Source organism: Lutjanus erythropterus, chromosome 21 (assembly GCF_056507025.1).
Source record: "Lutjanus erythropterus isolate fLutEry1 chromosome 21, fLutEry1.hap2, whole genome shotgun sequence".
NCBI lineage: Eukaryota > Metazoa > Chordata > Actinopteri > Lutjaniformes > Lutjanidae > Lutjanus > Lutjanus erythropterus.
In genome coordinates this window covers 5,152,559-5,171,518 of record NC_139337.1, presented here as the reverse complement: position 1 = coordinate 5,171,518, position 18,960 = coordinate 5,152,559, and the positions used below count along the sequence as shown (strand labels likewise).

At 38.2% G+C, this 18,960-nt stretch overlaps 1 protein-coding gene across 1 annotated transcript in view; it reads left to right on the top strand.

Moving 5' to 3' along the window:
• The first annotated feature begins 6,564 nt into the window (after positions 1 to 6,564).
• The window catches only part of vstm2a (V-set and transmembrane domain containing 2A), a 133,331-nt gene continuing 120,935 nt past the window's right edge, over positions 6,565 to 18,960 (top strand). Inside the window, exons 1-2 of the mRNA XM_084710342.1 lie at positions 6,565 to 7,232; positions 8,478 to 8,644. Of these exons, the coding sequence (XP_084566468.1) occupies positions 7,154 to 7,232; positions 8,478 to 8,644 (246 nt within the window). The 5' untranslated portion in view covers positions 6,565 to 7,153. The remainder of the gene's footprint in view (positions 7,233 to 8,477; positions 8,645 to 18,960) is intronic.

The following is an 18,960-nucleotide window of genomic DNA, read 5'->3' as shown; positions in this document are numbered from 1 at the left end:
TGCAGCAAGAATTCTGAACATTATCTAATATTCAGATTTCTGTTTCCGAAATTTGTGCGATTTAGTGCTTATTCAATTAACTAGTGCTCATTTGCATTTCTGACATAAAAATTCAGAAACTTTGCAATACAAAAAATAATTGTCTGCATGTAATGTTTTTTTGTTTGTTTGTTTTTTTATTTTTACCCTACTGGCCCGATTTTCCAAGGGTTTTATACTGGGGGGGTCTACAACCTGAGGCTCCAGAGCTGTTTAGCTCCTCTCTAGTGGCTCCCTGTGGCTGTGGCATAAAATTATATTGAAATGAATAATGGTTATTTCTTAAAAACATTTTAATTATCATTTATCATTGTTGTCGGCTACGATGAGATGGTTGAGATGACTCACAATTCCAAGGCAACATACTGCAATACAATTTTTAATTAAGTCAAACTCAAGTTTTGAAAAAGTTTTACCAACTACTTATCTTTAGTTAACTTTTCTTACTTAGATAAACTTAAATCTTTGAGTTTTACACCCCCACCCCCACCCCCGCCCCACTCAAAAATCTATTGCATTCATCTGAACTAAAATGATTCTTGCATTTACACTTGTAAAATATGTAGCCTAGACACCAATTATTTCAAAAAGTATAAATATTTCCTCAACTACAATGTGCATCATAGCCTGTGTCTATGGCTTGGTGCCTTTTCCTCTAAATTTTGATGGTGGCTTGTCTTCTTGAGTCTCTATGGTTGCCAAAAAAGTCTTCAGGGCAAAGAGAGTTGGGGCTCCAGGCCGAATTTCTTTTTTCTCTTTTTGGCCCAAAATGCCTCTTGCGGTCATAAAGGTTGCAGACCCCTGTTTTTTTTCTCCCAAACCTAAACCTCAACACTGATAGTTGCACATACAACTTTAGTGATAAAGGAAACTTTAAGGTTTCAAACCAAGTTTTCAGAAGCTTCTCAGAAGTGTGTTTCGAGGTTGAGTGATTTTAATACCATGGACAGCTGCTGTATGCAGCAGGATCAAATAGATCCTTCATATAGCAACTTGAATGTAAAGAATGAGGGACAAAATCCACAGTCCTTATTTCATGTAAAAATGACTTCTTAAAGTTCACTTGAAGTTTATATGACGCCTCTTTGTGCTCCGATCCCTCCGCCTCGGCTCAGCGGGAGAACTCCTCACACGGAAGCACAAAGAGGGAATTTCCTACTAAAAGACTTTTGGAAAAGAAGCACTTGAGTGGTTTAACTCAAACTGTTGGAGCCTCGTGTGATCTTCAGCTCAACTTTAGAACACGACTGTGGATTTTGTCCCCCAGTACATTAAAATTGCTTCAGGAAGGAATCTCTCCGCAGTCAGTATGGACAGGAGGATCAATCACACCGGGCCAATAACTCTTTACATTTACATGCAGGCGAGTGAGTATTGCTTTAAGATAGACATGAAAAAAATGTGATCCCATCGATCAATATGCTGATCGTGAAATCTTTAATGCCTCAGGAACCTTTCTCGGATGTCATTATTCATCACTCTATCCTCATTTCCTGTCACTTCTTTGCTGTCAAAATAAAGGCAGTAAATTCCCAAGAACCAAAAAAACAATAACTGACTGTTAATTTAAAACTAACACAAAGCTATAGATAGATTGCTTCAGATTCTAATACAGAATTTCAATCATTTTGAATGCTTCTTTCCCCACAATTATGGAGACACTGAGGTTATTATAGTCTGCATATATTACAAGCATTTTTAATGATACTTTTTCTTGTTTCTGAGCTGTTGCCAGAGTTGTTACAACACCATCTTCCCACAGTGAGAACCTCAGTTTTGTGATGTGTGTACTGCAGTGTATGGAAGCCCTGAGAGGCAGTGAGAAAGAGTCTGATTTAAAGGTTTTATTTCCTATTTATGATGATGTTAATGACTTAAGAACAGGTGAGGAAAACGATATAGGCAGATGAAAAAAAACAGCCTGCAATATTTTTTCTAAGTTATTAAAAAGAAAGAAAGAAAGAAAAAAAATGTGAAAACAGGTGAAAAAAGTTTGCTTTTTGTACTTCAGGTTATTTTTTTTCAGTGTTTGAAGTTTTGTAATGCTCATTTCATAAAAGAAAGACATGACAGTAATGTTACATAACTTGCCAACACATAATGTGTACCGTGTCTTTAGAGTGCATGGAGAAATCAAAACTCATGTTGAAGAAAATATTAATATCTTAAGTCTTGTTTAGAACAAAGGGTAGTGGTGCAGTTCAGCCTTGTGTGGCCACAATGAGCAGTACAAAAAAAAAATCCTGACTTTTTTCACCTTCCAAAACTTTGTTCTGCCTGTTTCCACAGATAAAAAAGAAGAAAATTATCCTTGCAAATCTTTTGTTTCACCTGTCAAAATGTTTTTTTTTTTCTATGGCGCCACAGAAAGGAAAATAAAATTTGCATTTCGAGAAGGAAGACGAAATGTCAAAAAATAATGCTGAACTTTCAGTATTAGTACCAGGCATTTTGGAAAAAAAAAAAAAAAAAGATTTTTTTTCCTCACTTTCCTCTCGGGGCTTCTGTACAATCGAACAGGTCAGGAGTTAATGAGGTCCTCACAGTGGGAAAATGTTAATGACTATTATTGCAACACTCACAGTACATGCAGTCTCATTATTGTCATAATTTGTTGTTTGTTTTTTGCTCTAAAATTATGGCTCTGTTTACTATTAGTTCATTATTAGTACATCTTTTGCATACTTACAAAAATGTCAATAACTGACATTTTTTTGCCAAATATCATAGTGTTATAATTTGCATAGTTGTAAAACATTATAATCATGTCAATCACAGGGACCACTTAGAGCAGTGGTTCCCAAACTGGGGAGAGGGCCCCGCTGGGAGGGCGCTGAACCACTGCAGGGGGGCGCTGAAGACCAAGGGAGAAATAAAGAGTGAAACAAAGTTGAATGAATATGATCCATCTCGTCTGAATTCTTTTTTTTTTTTTTTTATCAGTTCCATCTCCTATTATTGTTAATGATTGATATAAATTGTAGGATGGGGGCACGGGAACTCTTTTCAGATTCTGAGAGGGGGGCATGCCAGAAAAAGTTTGGGAACCACTGACTTAGAGTAACTTATAATCACATTATAATACATTATAGCAGTGTAATGCCTTATGAAATAATTGATGATGTATTAAACCATAAGAATTATAAAACACTATGATCCTTGCAAGAAAAGAAGTCAGTGAGTGACCCACAATTATGAATCATTATGATACTTGACCTTAAAAGTCATTATAAAATGGTTCATAATGTGTGATTATTATTATAAAGCATTATGAATATTTAAGTACTTACAACTATAATTATATAACAGGTTATGCATTATAAGTAGGTTTATGATGCATTATAGATCTGGGCGTCACAGTAAGTGTTACAGATCATTGTGTTTTTGAAGTGTGTTACCAGGTGTAACTTTAATACTCACAGTCTGCTGTGTAGCAGCTGACAGCAGGGAGCTGTGATTATCCAGCTGACTTCAGACCAGTCACTTTAATACCTCTGACCCACAGACAGTGGTGTTGATGGAAGAGAAAAGTGCTCGTCCCGAAAGGACGATCCCTGATTGGCCTCAGAATCAATTAAGAGCAAATATTAGGAGTGGCACAATTTGTGCCCATTGCAACAAAGGGCAAAGTGTTCTCAGTCTGCCCAGGAGGCTAATAATATTCCAGCAGGATCGCCTCTATCCTAATGACTCAGGACAAGCTGTGCTCGCCCTGCACTCAGCAAGCCGCTGGTCTACCCCCTCCACCACCACCCCATCTCTGTTCACTCCCATCACTGTAAAAATAAACTACTTGTTTCAACTTAAAAAGTGTCCAGATTGTCCTAAAATGTTGAGTTGCCTGAATCTGAAAAGACAAAACAAAAAAGTCAAATACACTGATCAGTCACAACATTATGACCACCTGCCTAATATTGTGTTGGTCCCTCTTTTGCTGCTAAAACAGCCCTGACCCGTCGAGGCATGGACTCCACTATCTGACACCAAGATGTTAGCAACAGATCCTGTAAGTCCTGTAAGTTGTGAGGTGGGGCCTCCATGGATCAGACTTGTTTGTCCAGCACATCCCACAGATGCTCGATTGGACTGAGATCTGGGGAATTTGGAGGCCAAGTCAACTCCTCAAACTCGTTGTTATGCTCCTCAAACCATTCCTGAACCATTTTTGCTTTTGTGGCACGGTGCATTATCCTGCTGAAAGAAGCCACAGCCATCAGGGAAAACTGTTTCCATGAAAGGGTGTACATGGTCTGCAATAATGCTCAGGTAGGTGGTACATGTCAAAGTAACATCCACATGGATGGCAGGACCAGAGGGTTCCCAGCAGAACGTTGCCCAAAGCATCACACTTACACTTAGCATCACACCAGCTTGCCTTCTTCCCATAATGCATCGTGGTGCCATGTGTTCCCCAGGTAAACGACACACACACACCCGGCCATCAGTAAAAGAAAACATGATTCATCAGACCAGGCCACCTTCTTCCATTGCTCCATGGTCCAGTTCTGATGCTCACCTGTCCATTGTTGGTGCTTTCTGTGGTCCACAGGGGTCAACATGGACACTCTGACTGGTCTGCAGCTATGCAGCTCCATACACAACAAACTGTGATGCACTGTGTATTCTGACACCTTTCTATCAGAACCAGCATTAACTTCTTCAGCAATTTGAGCAACAGTAGCTCATCTGTTGGATCAGACCACATGGACCAGCCTTCACTCCCCGTGTTCAGATCCATGAGCCTTGGCCGTCCATGACCCTGTTGTTGGTTCACCACTGTTCCTTCCTTGGACCACTTTTGATAGATACTGACCACTGCAGACCAGGAACACCCCACAAGAGCTGCAGTTTTGGAGATGCTCTGACCCAGTCATCTAGCCATCATAATCTGGTCCTTGTGAATACTCGCTCAAATCCTTACTCTCGCCCATTTTTCCTGCTTCGAACACATCAACTTTGAGGACAAAATGTTCACTTGCTGCCTGATATATCCCACCTACTTACAGGAGCCATGATGAAGAGATAATCAGTGTTATTCACTTCACCTGTCAGTGGTCATAATGTTTTGCCTGATCAATGTGAACTCCAGCTGTACTTAAACTCAAAGTTGAACCAACAACTCTTACAAACATTACAAACAATTTTGATTTCATTTGACATTTTCTCAGTTTGAAAAATCAGTTCTTCATTTCACATAAATGACTTACAGCTACTTGTTTCCAACAGTTCCAACATACAATATGTGAAGCTGCAAAGCAACCAAGACTTCTCTTAAAGTGTAGTAGAGACAAACAGCAAGTTTTATGTTTTCTACAAATGTAAAAAAGAAGGTTGTCAGGAGAGTTTTGCATGCTGGGAAGTTTGCTAAAATGCTGATCATGTGTCTTTAGAAACTTAATTTTATGAGGTCATTGAGCTCTGTACAGTACAGTACAGTACAGTACAGTCAAAAGACTTCAAGTTACAAGAACATGTTTATAAGTTCTGAGGTGTCCTTAAATACCACAAATGTTAAGTTTAAATAACATAAAAAAAAAATAAAGGTTCTTTATTTAGTTAGAAAAGATTTGTTGGTTTCACTAAATTCATAATTTTTTTATTTTTAATATGGTGATCATGTTTGTTTCTTTGGAAACTTAATTTAATTAGATAATTAATGAGTGAAGTGAAGTCTGTAGCAGACATTCATTCAGCTCATCACCAAAGACCTCAAAACTCCTGCTTCTAAGTTCTAAGTTTAAATAACTTGAAAAAATAAAAATTGTATATTTATATTCTGTTAATGAGAAAGGATTAACTGATTCCACAAAATTCATATACCTTTGTTTTTAAATTTACAGATTGTTTCATTACAGAATTTGTTTTATGAGTTCATTAGAGCCTACAGAATACATTCATTTCTCTAATCATTTCAAATCAAAAGACTTGAAGTTAGAAGAAGTCATGTTTAAAAGTTTTGAAGTACTTTAAAATTTACGTTTAAATAAATTGAATAAATAAAAGTTGTATATTTATGTCAAATTAATGAGAAAAGATTAGTTGATTCCACTGAAGTCCTGTATGATTTTAAAAAAATGCTAATCATGTTTCTTTATAAATTCAGTTAATTGAATATTCATTTATCTCATTTCAAGTAAAAAAAACTTCAAGTTAGAACAACTCATGTCTGTAAGTTATGAGTATAAATACTAGAAAGTTTAAGTTTAAACAACTTGAATAAATATAAGTTGGATATTTAAATCAAGTTAAGGAGAAAAGATGAGTTGATTCCAGATCAAATTAAGTTTAAATAACTTGAATAAAATAAAAATTATGTATTTACATTAGGTTCAAAAGAAAAGATCAGCTGTTTCCACTAAATTCTTCTATGATTTTTTTTTTTAAGTGATCTAATGCTACAATAATGTTTTATAGCCTGTGAGACGGGCTGTCGGAGCGTCTCCTGACTACATAAGTACTCACATTTGGACACACCCACATTAAATACGCACACTTCTTTATGTTATTCAATTTAATGGCTTTCAGGGGGGAAGTTTTCTCTTTGTGTTTTGTTAATAAGTAGGTTTGATGGAGGGCCTTTAAAGCATCTGTCATATAAAAAGTAACAAACAAACTTCACATCGTTTGGCGCTCATTATACAGAAATTTCAAAATAAAATCCCCCCACTAAGATGCAGTTTTCTGCGTTTGGCGCTGGAACGCGCGGCGCATTTTCAAATCAAGCGGTCAAGGTGACAGCGAGGGGCCGGATGAGGACTAGATTCGCAGAGGTGTGGAGTGTGTGGATGCCACAGTGATCCACTAGACTGACGTCTCTCCGGTAGCGCAGACGAAAACCGCAGCACCGGTTATTCCACAGACTTCAGCAGAGCCAGGCAGTCGACAGTGTCTCCTGCAGAGAGACGGAGAGAGGCGGAATAAAAAGAACTTCGGCAACGACAAAAAGCTGTAGTTTTTGCAGCATGTTCCACCTTCGGCAATCTCCGTTCAAACACACTCGCCCAGTTTGATTTCGCTGGTGTGTAGGCTGTTTGTGGATTTTTTTTTTTTGGGAGAGATTCGTCTTTTTGCCCCCCTCGGCTGATGTAAAAAAAACCAACCCCTCTATATTGGAATGATGTGGACCTCTCATGATACTGTTGGATTTGTTTTCTTAGCCGGATTTTGCGTGCAATTCGGATTCTCCTTTGAAGGTAAGAATCTGCGTCTTTTCTCTTAACAAACAGTCTCAAACGGTGTCATCGTGTCGGGCTCGCTGCCCTGCATGGTGGAGGCTGCTGCTCGGTGGGAGAAAGTGTTAAAAGTGCGCAGCCTTTGTGGAAAAGCAAAGGGGGCTGTAGAAAGCGGAACATTTCAAGTGAGGTGGATTATAATAAAGCCAGAAAGGGGAAAAGCGAGCACACGATGAAAAAGGTTGCGGGTTTTTTTTTTTTTTTTACCCCCGTGATGACGAAAAAAATGCAACTGGTGATTGTTTGAAATCAAGTCGTTTCACATCGTGCGCAAGTGAGCGTCCTTCTTGCTTTTCCGCCCGCATTTTCTTCCCTTTCGTGCCAAAGAAACAGAAGTTCTTTTTAAGAGGCTTCCCTGCGTAAAAAAGTGGAGCCAGCAGCCGCAGATTTCAGCACCGCGGACAGCTCCTGCTGCATGCGGCTGTCCGCGGTCCTGAAAGCGACGGTGCACTGAGATCCCACTTTCAAACTGCCTCTCCTTGCAGCTGCATAACCCCCCCCCAAAAAAACACGAGTACACGCTCAAAGGCGTTCAAATAGTCGGAATGTGGCTGCGGTTTCTTATGCACAATTAAAATGACGGTTTGGTGTGAAAGTTTTCACGCACAAACATCTTTTCCCGCGTCGCCACCGCTCTCCTTTGGGCTATTTTCCCCTTTTTAGCCTCCCTAAAACCGAACTCATTGATTATTGCTTGTGCTTTCATGTGTTTGCCCTCCTTCTGGCGCAGCCAAGTTTATTTAGTATTTAATCGCGGTGGCAAAGAGTCCAAAAATGGCGCAAAAACGGACTGAGGGAAGAGAAGAAACTCCCCAACCTGCTGGTAATTAAATATCTGAATAATGTATCCATGGTGCGACTGTGCGTTATGTAAATTCCAGATGAAGACGCGTCAGTATCTGTGACTAGGGGGTGGTGGTGGTAGGAGGGGAGGGGAGGTGGGACCCCCCCCGTCATCTCCTTCAATTAAAAACAAGAACGCACCTTTATCAAGCGCTCTGCCTTTCAATAACACAGCTGCCGTGACGGAACGGCGCAACGCACTCAGCGACTGCCGCTGCAGCCACAAGCGAAAGCGAGCGGACCATTTAAGTGATTAATTCATGGGTATTTCTGTGCCTGCGTGCAGAAATCACACATCATATCACTCCCCCCCCCTCCTTCCTTCCCCTCCTTCCCTTCCTTCCTTCCTTCTCTCATCTGCAGGTCGCTTCACGGATCTGCCCTCCAACATGACGGTTAAAGAGGGACAAAACATAGAAATGGCGTGCGCTTTCCAGAGCGGAACCGCGTCCGTCTATTTGGAGATCCAGTGGTGGTTCGTGAAAGCGCCCGAACCAACCGACAGCGAGGAGGACGTCGATGCCGAAGAGGTATCTCCCCCCTCCCTCCCTCCTTTTCTGTTTCCCATCAAGAGCTGTGCGAGTTTCTGTTTTAAGCACACCCACTCATAAAGGGAATAAGGGCATCCAACAAGTATCCGCGCTATTACGCACAAGCGCCTTATGTCATCGGCGTCGTGCCTGAGCCCTGGAGACAATGTCAGGCCCTCATGCTCCAACTTTTTATTGACCCATTTTCTGACAGGGGGGACAACATGGTGTGACCTTCAAAAACCTCCAGCTGCTGCCTGGAAGTGATCAAAAACTTCACACGCAGTTACACTTCAAGTAGAACCCCCTCATATGATCAGGAACCACTGTTAACAGACTTTACAGCCAAGGTACATTAAATATAATGGATTCATACATGACTCCATGCATGAAAGAGCAGGAATTCATTGTGTAGTAGTCAAGAGCATCAAGAATGTATAAGAGTATCTCATGCATGACTTAATGCAATTCGGTAATTAAAGCAGGAGCTAAGGTAGTTTCAATCATCATGATTTCTGTGTTAAGGCCTGTTAATGATGTCCATGTCCTCTTCACAGGTAAGACGGCAGCTAAAGAGATTAAGGCAACGACCTGACCAGTCGGCAGTGCACATGCATGCTGCTGAATTCAAAGACGGGGTCGCACCAGCAAAGATTCATTTCAAAAATCTAAGAATATTTAATCTGGGGTTTTGAGTAAAAACTGAAAGAATTCTGGTGCAAAATGATTTAAAGTTCAACCATTATTTACTCAGGTTTAAAAAATGTAGCGTTAAAGGGACAGGCCAAAAAAACAAAAAAACAAAAAACAAACAGTCACTGTAGTGTATGTGCATTCTGTTGAATTCCCAGCCAGGGTTGCACCAACAAAGATTTATTTAATCTAAGATGAGTTCTGAACAGAGTTTAGCAAAACTTGGTTTAAAATGAGTGAACCCAGGTAAAAAAGTAAGCAGAGATCTTTGCACAATTAAAACTAATTTGAGTTTAGTGAATCCAAGTTCATTGTTTCAAACATAAATCAAACAGAGTTCGATTAGTATGGAGATGCTTCAGAGCCGAGACTGAAAGAAAGAAAGAAAGAAAGAAAGAAAGAAAGAAAGAAAGAAAGAAAGAAAGATCTGATGGAAAGAAGGAAAGAAAAAAAATAGTGCTGGACTCAGAAAGTACAAAGAGAAGGGAACACTTAAGACTTCCGTAACAAAATGGAGAGAAATTTTATGCTAGCTGGCTAAAAAGCTAACAAAATGCTGCCTTGTTTGCCAGCTAGTAGTGCTGTCATGATACTTCATTTCTATCTTCAATACAATACCTTGAAAAATATCAATATTAAATACCATTTTTATGACCACAGAGAAAAACTGACGCAACACTGAGGGCATAACATTTTAGATTTTTATCAAAGGATAAATATAACAAGGCTACAATGAGAAACCTCACCTCTTTGGAATTGTTTTTTGTTTTAGATCAGGCCTTTAAAAATAACTGAAATATCTAATTACTACTCTTAGAAATTAAGTAAAGTTAATAGTACTGTGTGTTTAACATAACAGCATCAAGTTCATTTACTTCTGACCATAGTCAAAGTATTTTATTATCAACTGAAACACTGCAGCAGCTGATAGCATTGTATCAATATGAGGAAAATGAGTATTGAAAACATTTCAAATATTCAGAATTAATACTGACAAATCAATATTTGTGACAACAATATAGTCAGTTAGCCTTGTTATACTAGTGCTCGACAGAGAAGCCATGATTTTTCCTCCTTAGAGAAAAACTTGTTGGACAAATTATTGGAGCAATAAGGCCAATAGTGGAAGATTTAAAAATGGACAACAGTACAGCGAGGAGAAAAGAGACAGCCTGGCAGCAGCTGGCAGACTGTTTTAATAGATCAACTGGACTGAAAGAAAGAAGAGACGCATCACAAAACTCAACTGGGTTGAGTCTTTAAGGTTTCTATAAGGAACGTAATTATTTTGCTCAATCATCTGAGAGGGGCAGCCATCATAACAGTTAAACCCCCTCAAGTGTAAGTTTAAAGACAATACTGGAGCACAGCTTAAATTGGAGTTTTTGGTATGACAGAATTAAACTTAATCTTGGCTGAGAGTGAAAACTAAACCCAGGTTTGGATTCAATCTCTCTTCATTTTAAGATTGTTTTAAAGTTTGGTGTGATATAATTAAAGTTAAACCATCATTTAATCAGGTTTAAAAATGCAAGGTGGTGCAACCCAGCCCAAGTGTTGTAATCATATGTAACTAAGCATTACATCATTACTTCATTACTTCATCACGTCTGTGGCCCTTCAAATTAAGTCTTCTGTATTTTGAGTCATTATGAATTAAAAAAAAAAAAACTTAAAATGCAAATTAGATCATAATTTTGGACTCCATTTCAATCAATTATTTAGCTAAAGCAACATTTTTTACTCTGATTTTATGCATATGGTGGCATGTTCTTTATACGATAACAGATTTTCCTAAAATTAAACTTAAAAAAGCAATATATCACCTTGCTTACAGTATCGCAATATATTGAACTGTAACCCCTGTATCATGATATGTATCGTATCGCCTGATAATTTCCCTATCAAGTGTGCATAGGCAACAAATAGATAATATATATGATTTCACAATTATGCTGTAATTAATCCTATTTATTTATCAGTGTTAAAGGCATCAGACTACATGTGCACTGCTGTGATTGGTCAGTTTTTTTCCCCTGGCTCTTTAAGTGCGTTAGTGAGTTACCTATGAAGAGGACACGACCATCATTAATAACTCAGAAATCATGACGACTGAAGTACCTTAGCTGTTGCATTAGGTCATGCATGAGGCAGTGTTAATTCTAGTGCACTCCTGATAGTACATGAAGTACTACACAAGTTAATTCCTGCTTTTTCATGCATAACGTCATGCACGCGTTCATATTTCATGTACCCTTACTATAAAGTGTTATCAAAGACTATCAAGGCTTTTAGCATCCATCACTTCTCCCTGCATCAGTTTTTTTTTCATATTTAACTTGACATTTTTTGCTTAAACATCCCTTCTTCCCCTCAAACAGTTAAAGTAATCCATCCATACACTGAGCAGGGAGCAGTCCCATCAAGAAAAAAATAAGAACATTAATCAAAGACTACTGTGGAGGGAAAAAAAGAGCTCGTTCTGGATATTAATTACATCATAAATGAAGTAAATGAGCCTGACTGCTCATGAATGGATAAAAAGTGGCTGAATCGATGCAGCCAAAGCATATTCTTGTATATCGCCTAATTAAACAGTGCATTGGAAGTGCTTTGGCATTTTGTTATGTATCGCTGTTGCATTACTGCCGGCTATGACAGCTTTCCCCTCGCCCCCGAAATAATGATTGGCTGCTTAGTGGATGAGAGCGCTCGAAATGTGTTTACTGCATTCAAATGGCTGGGAAATGACTTGCTTACATATTGTGTGGCAGGTAGCTGCTTGTCAAGATTTGGAAGGGCTGGTGTATTGTCACGACAGACATCAAACGGCGCTCTTTCTATTTCTGTGACAAAGAAGGAGAGATATAAATGTGAGTGTGTGTGTGTGTGACAGGGGGCGGTTGGATATCCATGTGGCTTTAATTATTGTTCCATTGTTGCCGGGCTCTCATCATGGCGTCGGCCAGGCTTTGATGTGGGTTTGATCCCACGTGACTCTTGGATGTTGGGCTGAAGTGGCCTATTGATGCAGACATCACATTGTTACCCACATTTCTTATCAGGCAAGGCTGTTTGAAATGAAAGCTACTGTGTGTGTGTGTGTGTGTGTGTGTGTGTGTGTGTGTGTGTTTGTCCTGCAGTGTTGCAGTTTGAACGGGAACAGAGTCAAGACTGTGTGTGTGCACGAGAGAAGGAAGAGACGCTGCTCGGGAAGCAGCTGGTCTCCTGGAAATTTAGAGGAAATGAGCGCGATGTCTTCGAATGCAAATATGTATGCAAATATACGAGCAGCATGCATGAGAAGTGAGGGCTGTTGGATGTTTGAAAGGATGACATGAAAAGAGGAGAAAACAGACAGCAGTTTCACACAGAAAGAGTGCAGCAGAATGAAAGTTAAGTGTCGGGTGGATGGGTGGGTAGGAGGATGCTTTATCTTCAACTCCAAACAACCTTGGATCACTTCTCAGTTTTACAAATGAATATTTTACCATGAGACTTTTTGAAAATTTGATTTAAACCTGTGTTATTTGTTGGTTTGCGCATTAATAAACATGGCTGTAAATGCATTTGAGTTAGCAAAAAGGCTATTTTCTATCTGTAGTCCATGGACACATGTTACAAAATCACCATAAAACAGAAATGAAGTTACTGAGATAATTTATAAGCATACAGAACAATGAAAAGAAAAGAGACTACTAATATTAATACTAACATCATGCAGCATTCCATTATACCACACTGTCAAAACATGTAACAAACAGGCTCATAATACAAGACATGCAAAACAAATAAAACGAGGGATGTAAAAGGGATAGATCTGTTTAAGTGTATGTTATATTTAGAATATTATATTTTCTCTTCTGGTGGTAAACAGCAGTTATATAAGCCAAATATCACTCTCTCCAAAACAGCCAAACTCCATAGGCGAAATCAGTGATTTTACTTCACAGAACACAGGAGTTGCTGGTCTACCGCTGCCACGTTTGTGTTATTGTGTGACTTTGGTGAATCCAAGCTAACCCTTCAAATGCAGAAGTAGCAGAGTAACCTAAAAAAAAACCTAACTAACTGAGGCAGTGGTAGACCGGCAACTTCTGCGTTCTGTGAGGTAAAATGATTGATTTTTCCAATGGGGTTTGGTTGGTTTGGAGGGAGCGATATTTGGCTTGTAATTTATAACACCAGAAAAGACAAAAGAAAAAAAAGAAAGAAAAGAAAGAAACTTCCATTATATAAGACAAATATTGCTATGTCCACACCAAACAAATTCCATGAGCAAAATCAGTCATTTTACCTCACAGAACACAAAGGTTGCTGTTCTACTACTGCAATCAGTTAGTTTGTTTAGGTTATTGTGTGACTTTGGTGAATCTGAACCAACCTTTTAAACACACTGGTTGAGGCACCAGTAGACCAGCAACTCCCATGTTCTGTGAAGTAAAATGACTGATTTTGCTAATGGAGGCCGGTTGGTTTTGAGAGAGTGATATTTAGCTTACATATCCTTTTCCCTCTGAAAAAGCTGTCTGACAGCAAGGTAAATCAGTGAAATTATTCTAAATATAATACACACTTAAATTGATATTGATTGTTTTTTGCAACCAGACTCCATTGACAACAGTAATTTTACCTCACAGAACATGGGAGTTGCTGCTCTACTGTTGCCTTGATCAGTTAGCTAGTTTTTGTCATTGTGTGAATTCAGTGAATCCAAACCGACCCTTTAAAAGACAGAAGTCACATAAGAACACAAACAAACCAGCTGACTGAGGCAGTGGTAGACCAGCAACTGGTGTGTTCTGTGAGGTAAAGTTGCTGATTTTTCCAAAGGAGTTTGGTTGGTTTGGAGAGAGGCTTATTTAGCAGCAGTTTCCTGTTAGAAAAGGCTTTCTGATGGCAAGGTAAAGCAGAGTAAATATTCCAAATATAGCATGATTTCCTGTCCATGGTAGTGCATTGCTGATCTTCCTACACCAGTACTCCTGCGGCTTCTCCAAACTGGGAGTGTGCTGACCACCATCTGCAGTAGGTAATACACTGACTATGAATAAGTGCCTCACACAGCTCAGTGTCAGAAAACCTGAACAATCCATTTTCTGTTCATAGAAATATTGACATCAGACAACCCTGTACTGTATTATCAGACACTATGTGAAACATGAAAAGCAGAAGCAGAGGCATAAAAAGCATGCACAGAACCAGGCACAGGAAGACAAACTGGCTATAGCAAGAATGCGAGTTCAGCACAGACAGACGGAGGACAATGAGGTGCAATGAAGCTACTAAAATGAACTGTATGTGCCCACTTCTATAATAGTTGCTGGGATGGAGGTCCATTCTAGTGCAGCTTTAACAGAGAACGCAGACTGACTGAAAGCACTTTTTTCTGAGTGGAATAATGCAATCCTCTCTTGCTGCACCTCTTATGGAACAATATGCAGTTGATTTTCAGACATATTACAAAGAGAAACATCAAAACATAAAATACATCTGCCCATACCTAGCTATGTACACACCTAATAAAGAAAATAATAGCACACAATGAGATGTTGGATGAGTTATCAAAGTCACGACTTTCTTCTTGTCATGGCAGAGCACCTGATATTCATGAATAACCAATATTCCTACAGACAGCAATAAAAATGACCGTGTAGACAATGAAAAATCTAACGTGCAGCCATGCATTAATGCTTAACCGTCTATTCAGTTCTTTTCATGAAATAAACATTAATGAACTCTATTGATCACTCAGGTCTTTTGAAGTCTGCTCATTGTGTCCACAGAAATGGATCTCTGAAACAAAAAAAAAAAAAAAGCTACATCATATCTGATCTTTTCCATATGCAGCAGGCTGCTTAATTCAGCCATCCACTATTTAAATTATGGTAAGGGTCCGTCTTTATTACAGAGCATTAGAATTCATATCTTAGCGGCAGCCTTGAAAGTTACAGGCTGCTAATTTTGGAGGCCAACCTAGACTCGCAATATCTGAATCTGGGGCGAGGAAAAAGTCTGTTCTTTAATATGTGTTTGAGTAACACAGGAACATCACCTTCTGTAGCTCAAAGAACCCAAATATGTTCCAAATTATGGCTGCAAGACGCAGTAAAAATGTCCTACTGCGATTTTTGGACTGAAATTCTGATTGCAATGTGTGAGACTATTAGTGGAAATGATCATTTTTGCACTACAATGTTAATTTTTACTGAAACTTCAATGATCAAAGTTGTCATGATGTGATATTTGATGGGGTCTGTACCAAACAAACGTGTTTCCTCTCATTTGTGGAACCGGATTTGTGGGCCACAGCATCACAGTACTTCATTATGATGCTGTTCTCTCACACAATCTTCCTTTTTCAAAAAGTTGTGATTTGGTTCTGGTTCTGACTTGACCATATTAGAATTTTGTTAATATTGTGATTAATTGTGCAGTCCTATTCTTAATACAAAAAACATATATATATATATAGCGGTTGATTTTAGCAACCAAAATAAATGAATAAAACATTAAGAAAATATTGAAATGCATCTATTTTTTGTCCGTTGCACTGGACACAGATTCTGAACCAGAGAAACCACCCAATAGTAGAAATGATAATAGTCACAATAAAAATGAGTTTACTTTACCAATATTTAAGGTGAATGATGTACGTTAATCAGTGTTATCAGTGGTGCAGCGAGCGCTTGCTTGAGGTGACTGTTATTTCGCGTCAGAGTGTGAGGTGGAAAAAACGTCCAGGCTTCTGATACAGATTTAACAAGGGGGATCAATCTGGAAGACTTGAATCAGGTGTGGCTCGTCGCAGGAGAAACAACGGGAACAAGAACCAGAGAGGGAGGGGCCGTCACACCCTTTTTTCTCTTTAATAACATCCAGATCACCCCTCCATTCTTGCACTGTAATTTCTATCAAGTTAAGTTCACTCCAAAAATTTCCTTGGGAAAAATAAGTAAAATAACTTAACTGTGTCAAATTGTGTTACTGTTACCAACTTACTCAGAAAAGACAAGTAAATAGTATAGAATTAAATACGTTTGAGGGCAAAAAGTACTGGAAACTCAGTGTAAACAAATACATGTTTAATAAGTTAAAGATACCATTTAAATAAAGTAAGCATTCACAGTGTGGACAGTTTGTTTAATGCTCAGTAAAAGCTATAAATCTTTCATATGATATTTCAACATTTTTCAGTAATATAACTTCTAATATTTACTTTAAAGGCAATTTAAACACAATATGTATTGTAACAATATGATTAATAGAATAAAATGGGCCTTGGTAGGTCATGCTTGCTGAGAAAGGGGGTGTGGCTCCACCGATGTGAAACACTGTGATTGGCTTTGAGACATCTAATCAAAGAAGTCTGTGTATTCAGGTGAAGTCAGATGAATTCACAGATCTGGACATTCTAGAAAACTTGTGTCTATTGCAATGGATGTGGGATCTGAACATTAACACACAGAAGAGACAATGATGGTAGTTTTATCTGATAATAATCTACTCGATGAATCATTTTGTATTAAATTCACAGAATGAGGCTGGATACCCTGGTGAGAATTAGTCCAAATAATTTGCAGATTAATAATCCAAGATCTTTGAACGTGAGGCTCTGAGTGTCTGGCTCTGATGGAGGGTAAAAAAAAAAAAAAAAAACTGACCAAAAAGTTAATATATTTCAAAATTGGGAACATTCATTTTAACTCAGTTCCTAATTTAGGTGGCAAAAAAAGGTAGGAGGATTTTAATATAAATTTAAATCTGATCTGAATGAATGAGGTGAATATGTTAATACATAAATCATCCATAGTTACAGTCTCTTGTCTTCTTCATAATAAGACAGCACTGAACCTGAGCAAATTTTAACTGCTTTAAGAGTTTGGAAAATCAGAACGGTAATAAGAAAAGTAACACACTCTGTATATGTTCTGTGGTTCAAACAACAAAGATGTCAAGAACTAATGACTTTTAAATTAAATAAAAAGTGTTTACATTTACATGTATTCATATGCAAACTCACAAACACAGTCATATATAAAGTTAGACACAGTAGTATATAATATATACACATACAAACATGCATATGCAAATATGAGCTGCATGTGTGAAAAGTGAGAGCTGTTGGATGTGACATGAAAAGAGGAGCGAGGAGAAAACAGACACACAGAAAGAGTGCAGCGGGAGGAAAGTTAAGTGTCGAGTGGAGACTTCGATAAGTTCTCAACTTTACAGATGAATCTTCCACCATGAGACTGTCTTACTTATTTGATTCTGAAGGTTTCATTCGAAGCGTTTCAGTCATGTCACAAAGAAGAGCATCATAAAATAAAATAAAAAATCCCACCCTGACATTATCTCGCACCTCGCTATACTTCACACCAACAGGCCGATGCAGACAGTCAGCTGTTTTTATCCTGAATCTACTTCATCCATTTATTGATTTAATCAATTTAATAGGAATTTAACACCTTGAGCAACACACCCTATATACATTACAGCACATCTATTGAATTACTTCTTTTTATGTAACAATAATAAATGAATGACTGCACTAGTTCATCAGATAGAATTGTTCTAAATGTCTTGTGCATCATTTTATACACATTTCTCCCCCAAATCCAGACATTTTTGGTATTTATGAAGATGTAGAACTTTATATTTATTTATAAGATCAAGACACATGAATCAGTCATTCAGTAAATGTGTCAGTGTCGGGAAAGCGGACATATATCCAATATAATTACATATCAGAACAACATATGTGAGCCCTGTAAAGTGATGCTCCTGAGAGTAAGAGTGACACGGTCATCTATAAAAGCAGGACCTAATGTGGAGCACGGGTTGGGTCATAAGATACTTAATGGGATAGGAAAGAGGGGAAAAAAAATTGCTACATGTGTATATTTGTGTTATTTTGTGTTTTTATTTTCTTACTTGTGTATTTGTGCATTTTTTCCTCATGAAATACTGGCTGCTTTATCTTTAGTAATGTGCAACGGCAATGAAATGCAAACAAAATGACACACAAATGATGTTTTCAACCGTAATAAGTAAACATGCTGATGAGTAACTTAGCAAAACTGCAAAATGCAACACTGAAAATGTGCAGTGATAACACTTGTTTTCCCATAGGCACTCATTGTAACTACAGGATAATTAATATTTATGGTTCTATAAATGCCCTGACATAACTTGTCAAGGTTAGTAAATCAGCAATGACTGACAGAAAGTGTTTCCTGTATAAATATTTAACCAAAATCATGATCTTTTCCTGACCTCCATCCAGCGACCTTCATACAAGAATGAAGCACTTCTTTCACTGATAAATATTTTTCAGGAGAAAAAAAACTGCAAGCAGCAACTGAGTTTCCTTCAAATCATATTATAATACTATGCAAATATATTTTGTAGGAGCCAGGGTTGGGGTCAAAAGTACACGCTGTTTCACAGGTCAGAAACCAGCCAGCTGATGAAGGCAAAATAGCCCAAAACAAAAGGGAGGGGATCATGTAAGCGGTTCCTTTTGTGAGTGAGTGCACGATCAGCACATCTGCATCTTGTCCGGAGCTAATCTTGCATACTACAGGATGGATCAGCCTGATTTTTTTTTTTTTGTGTGT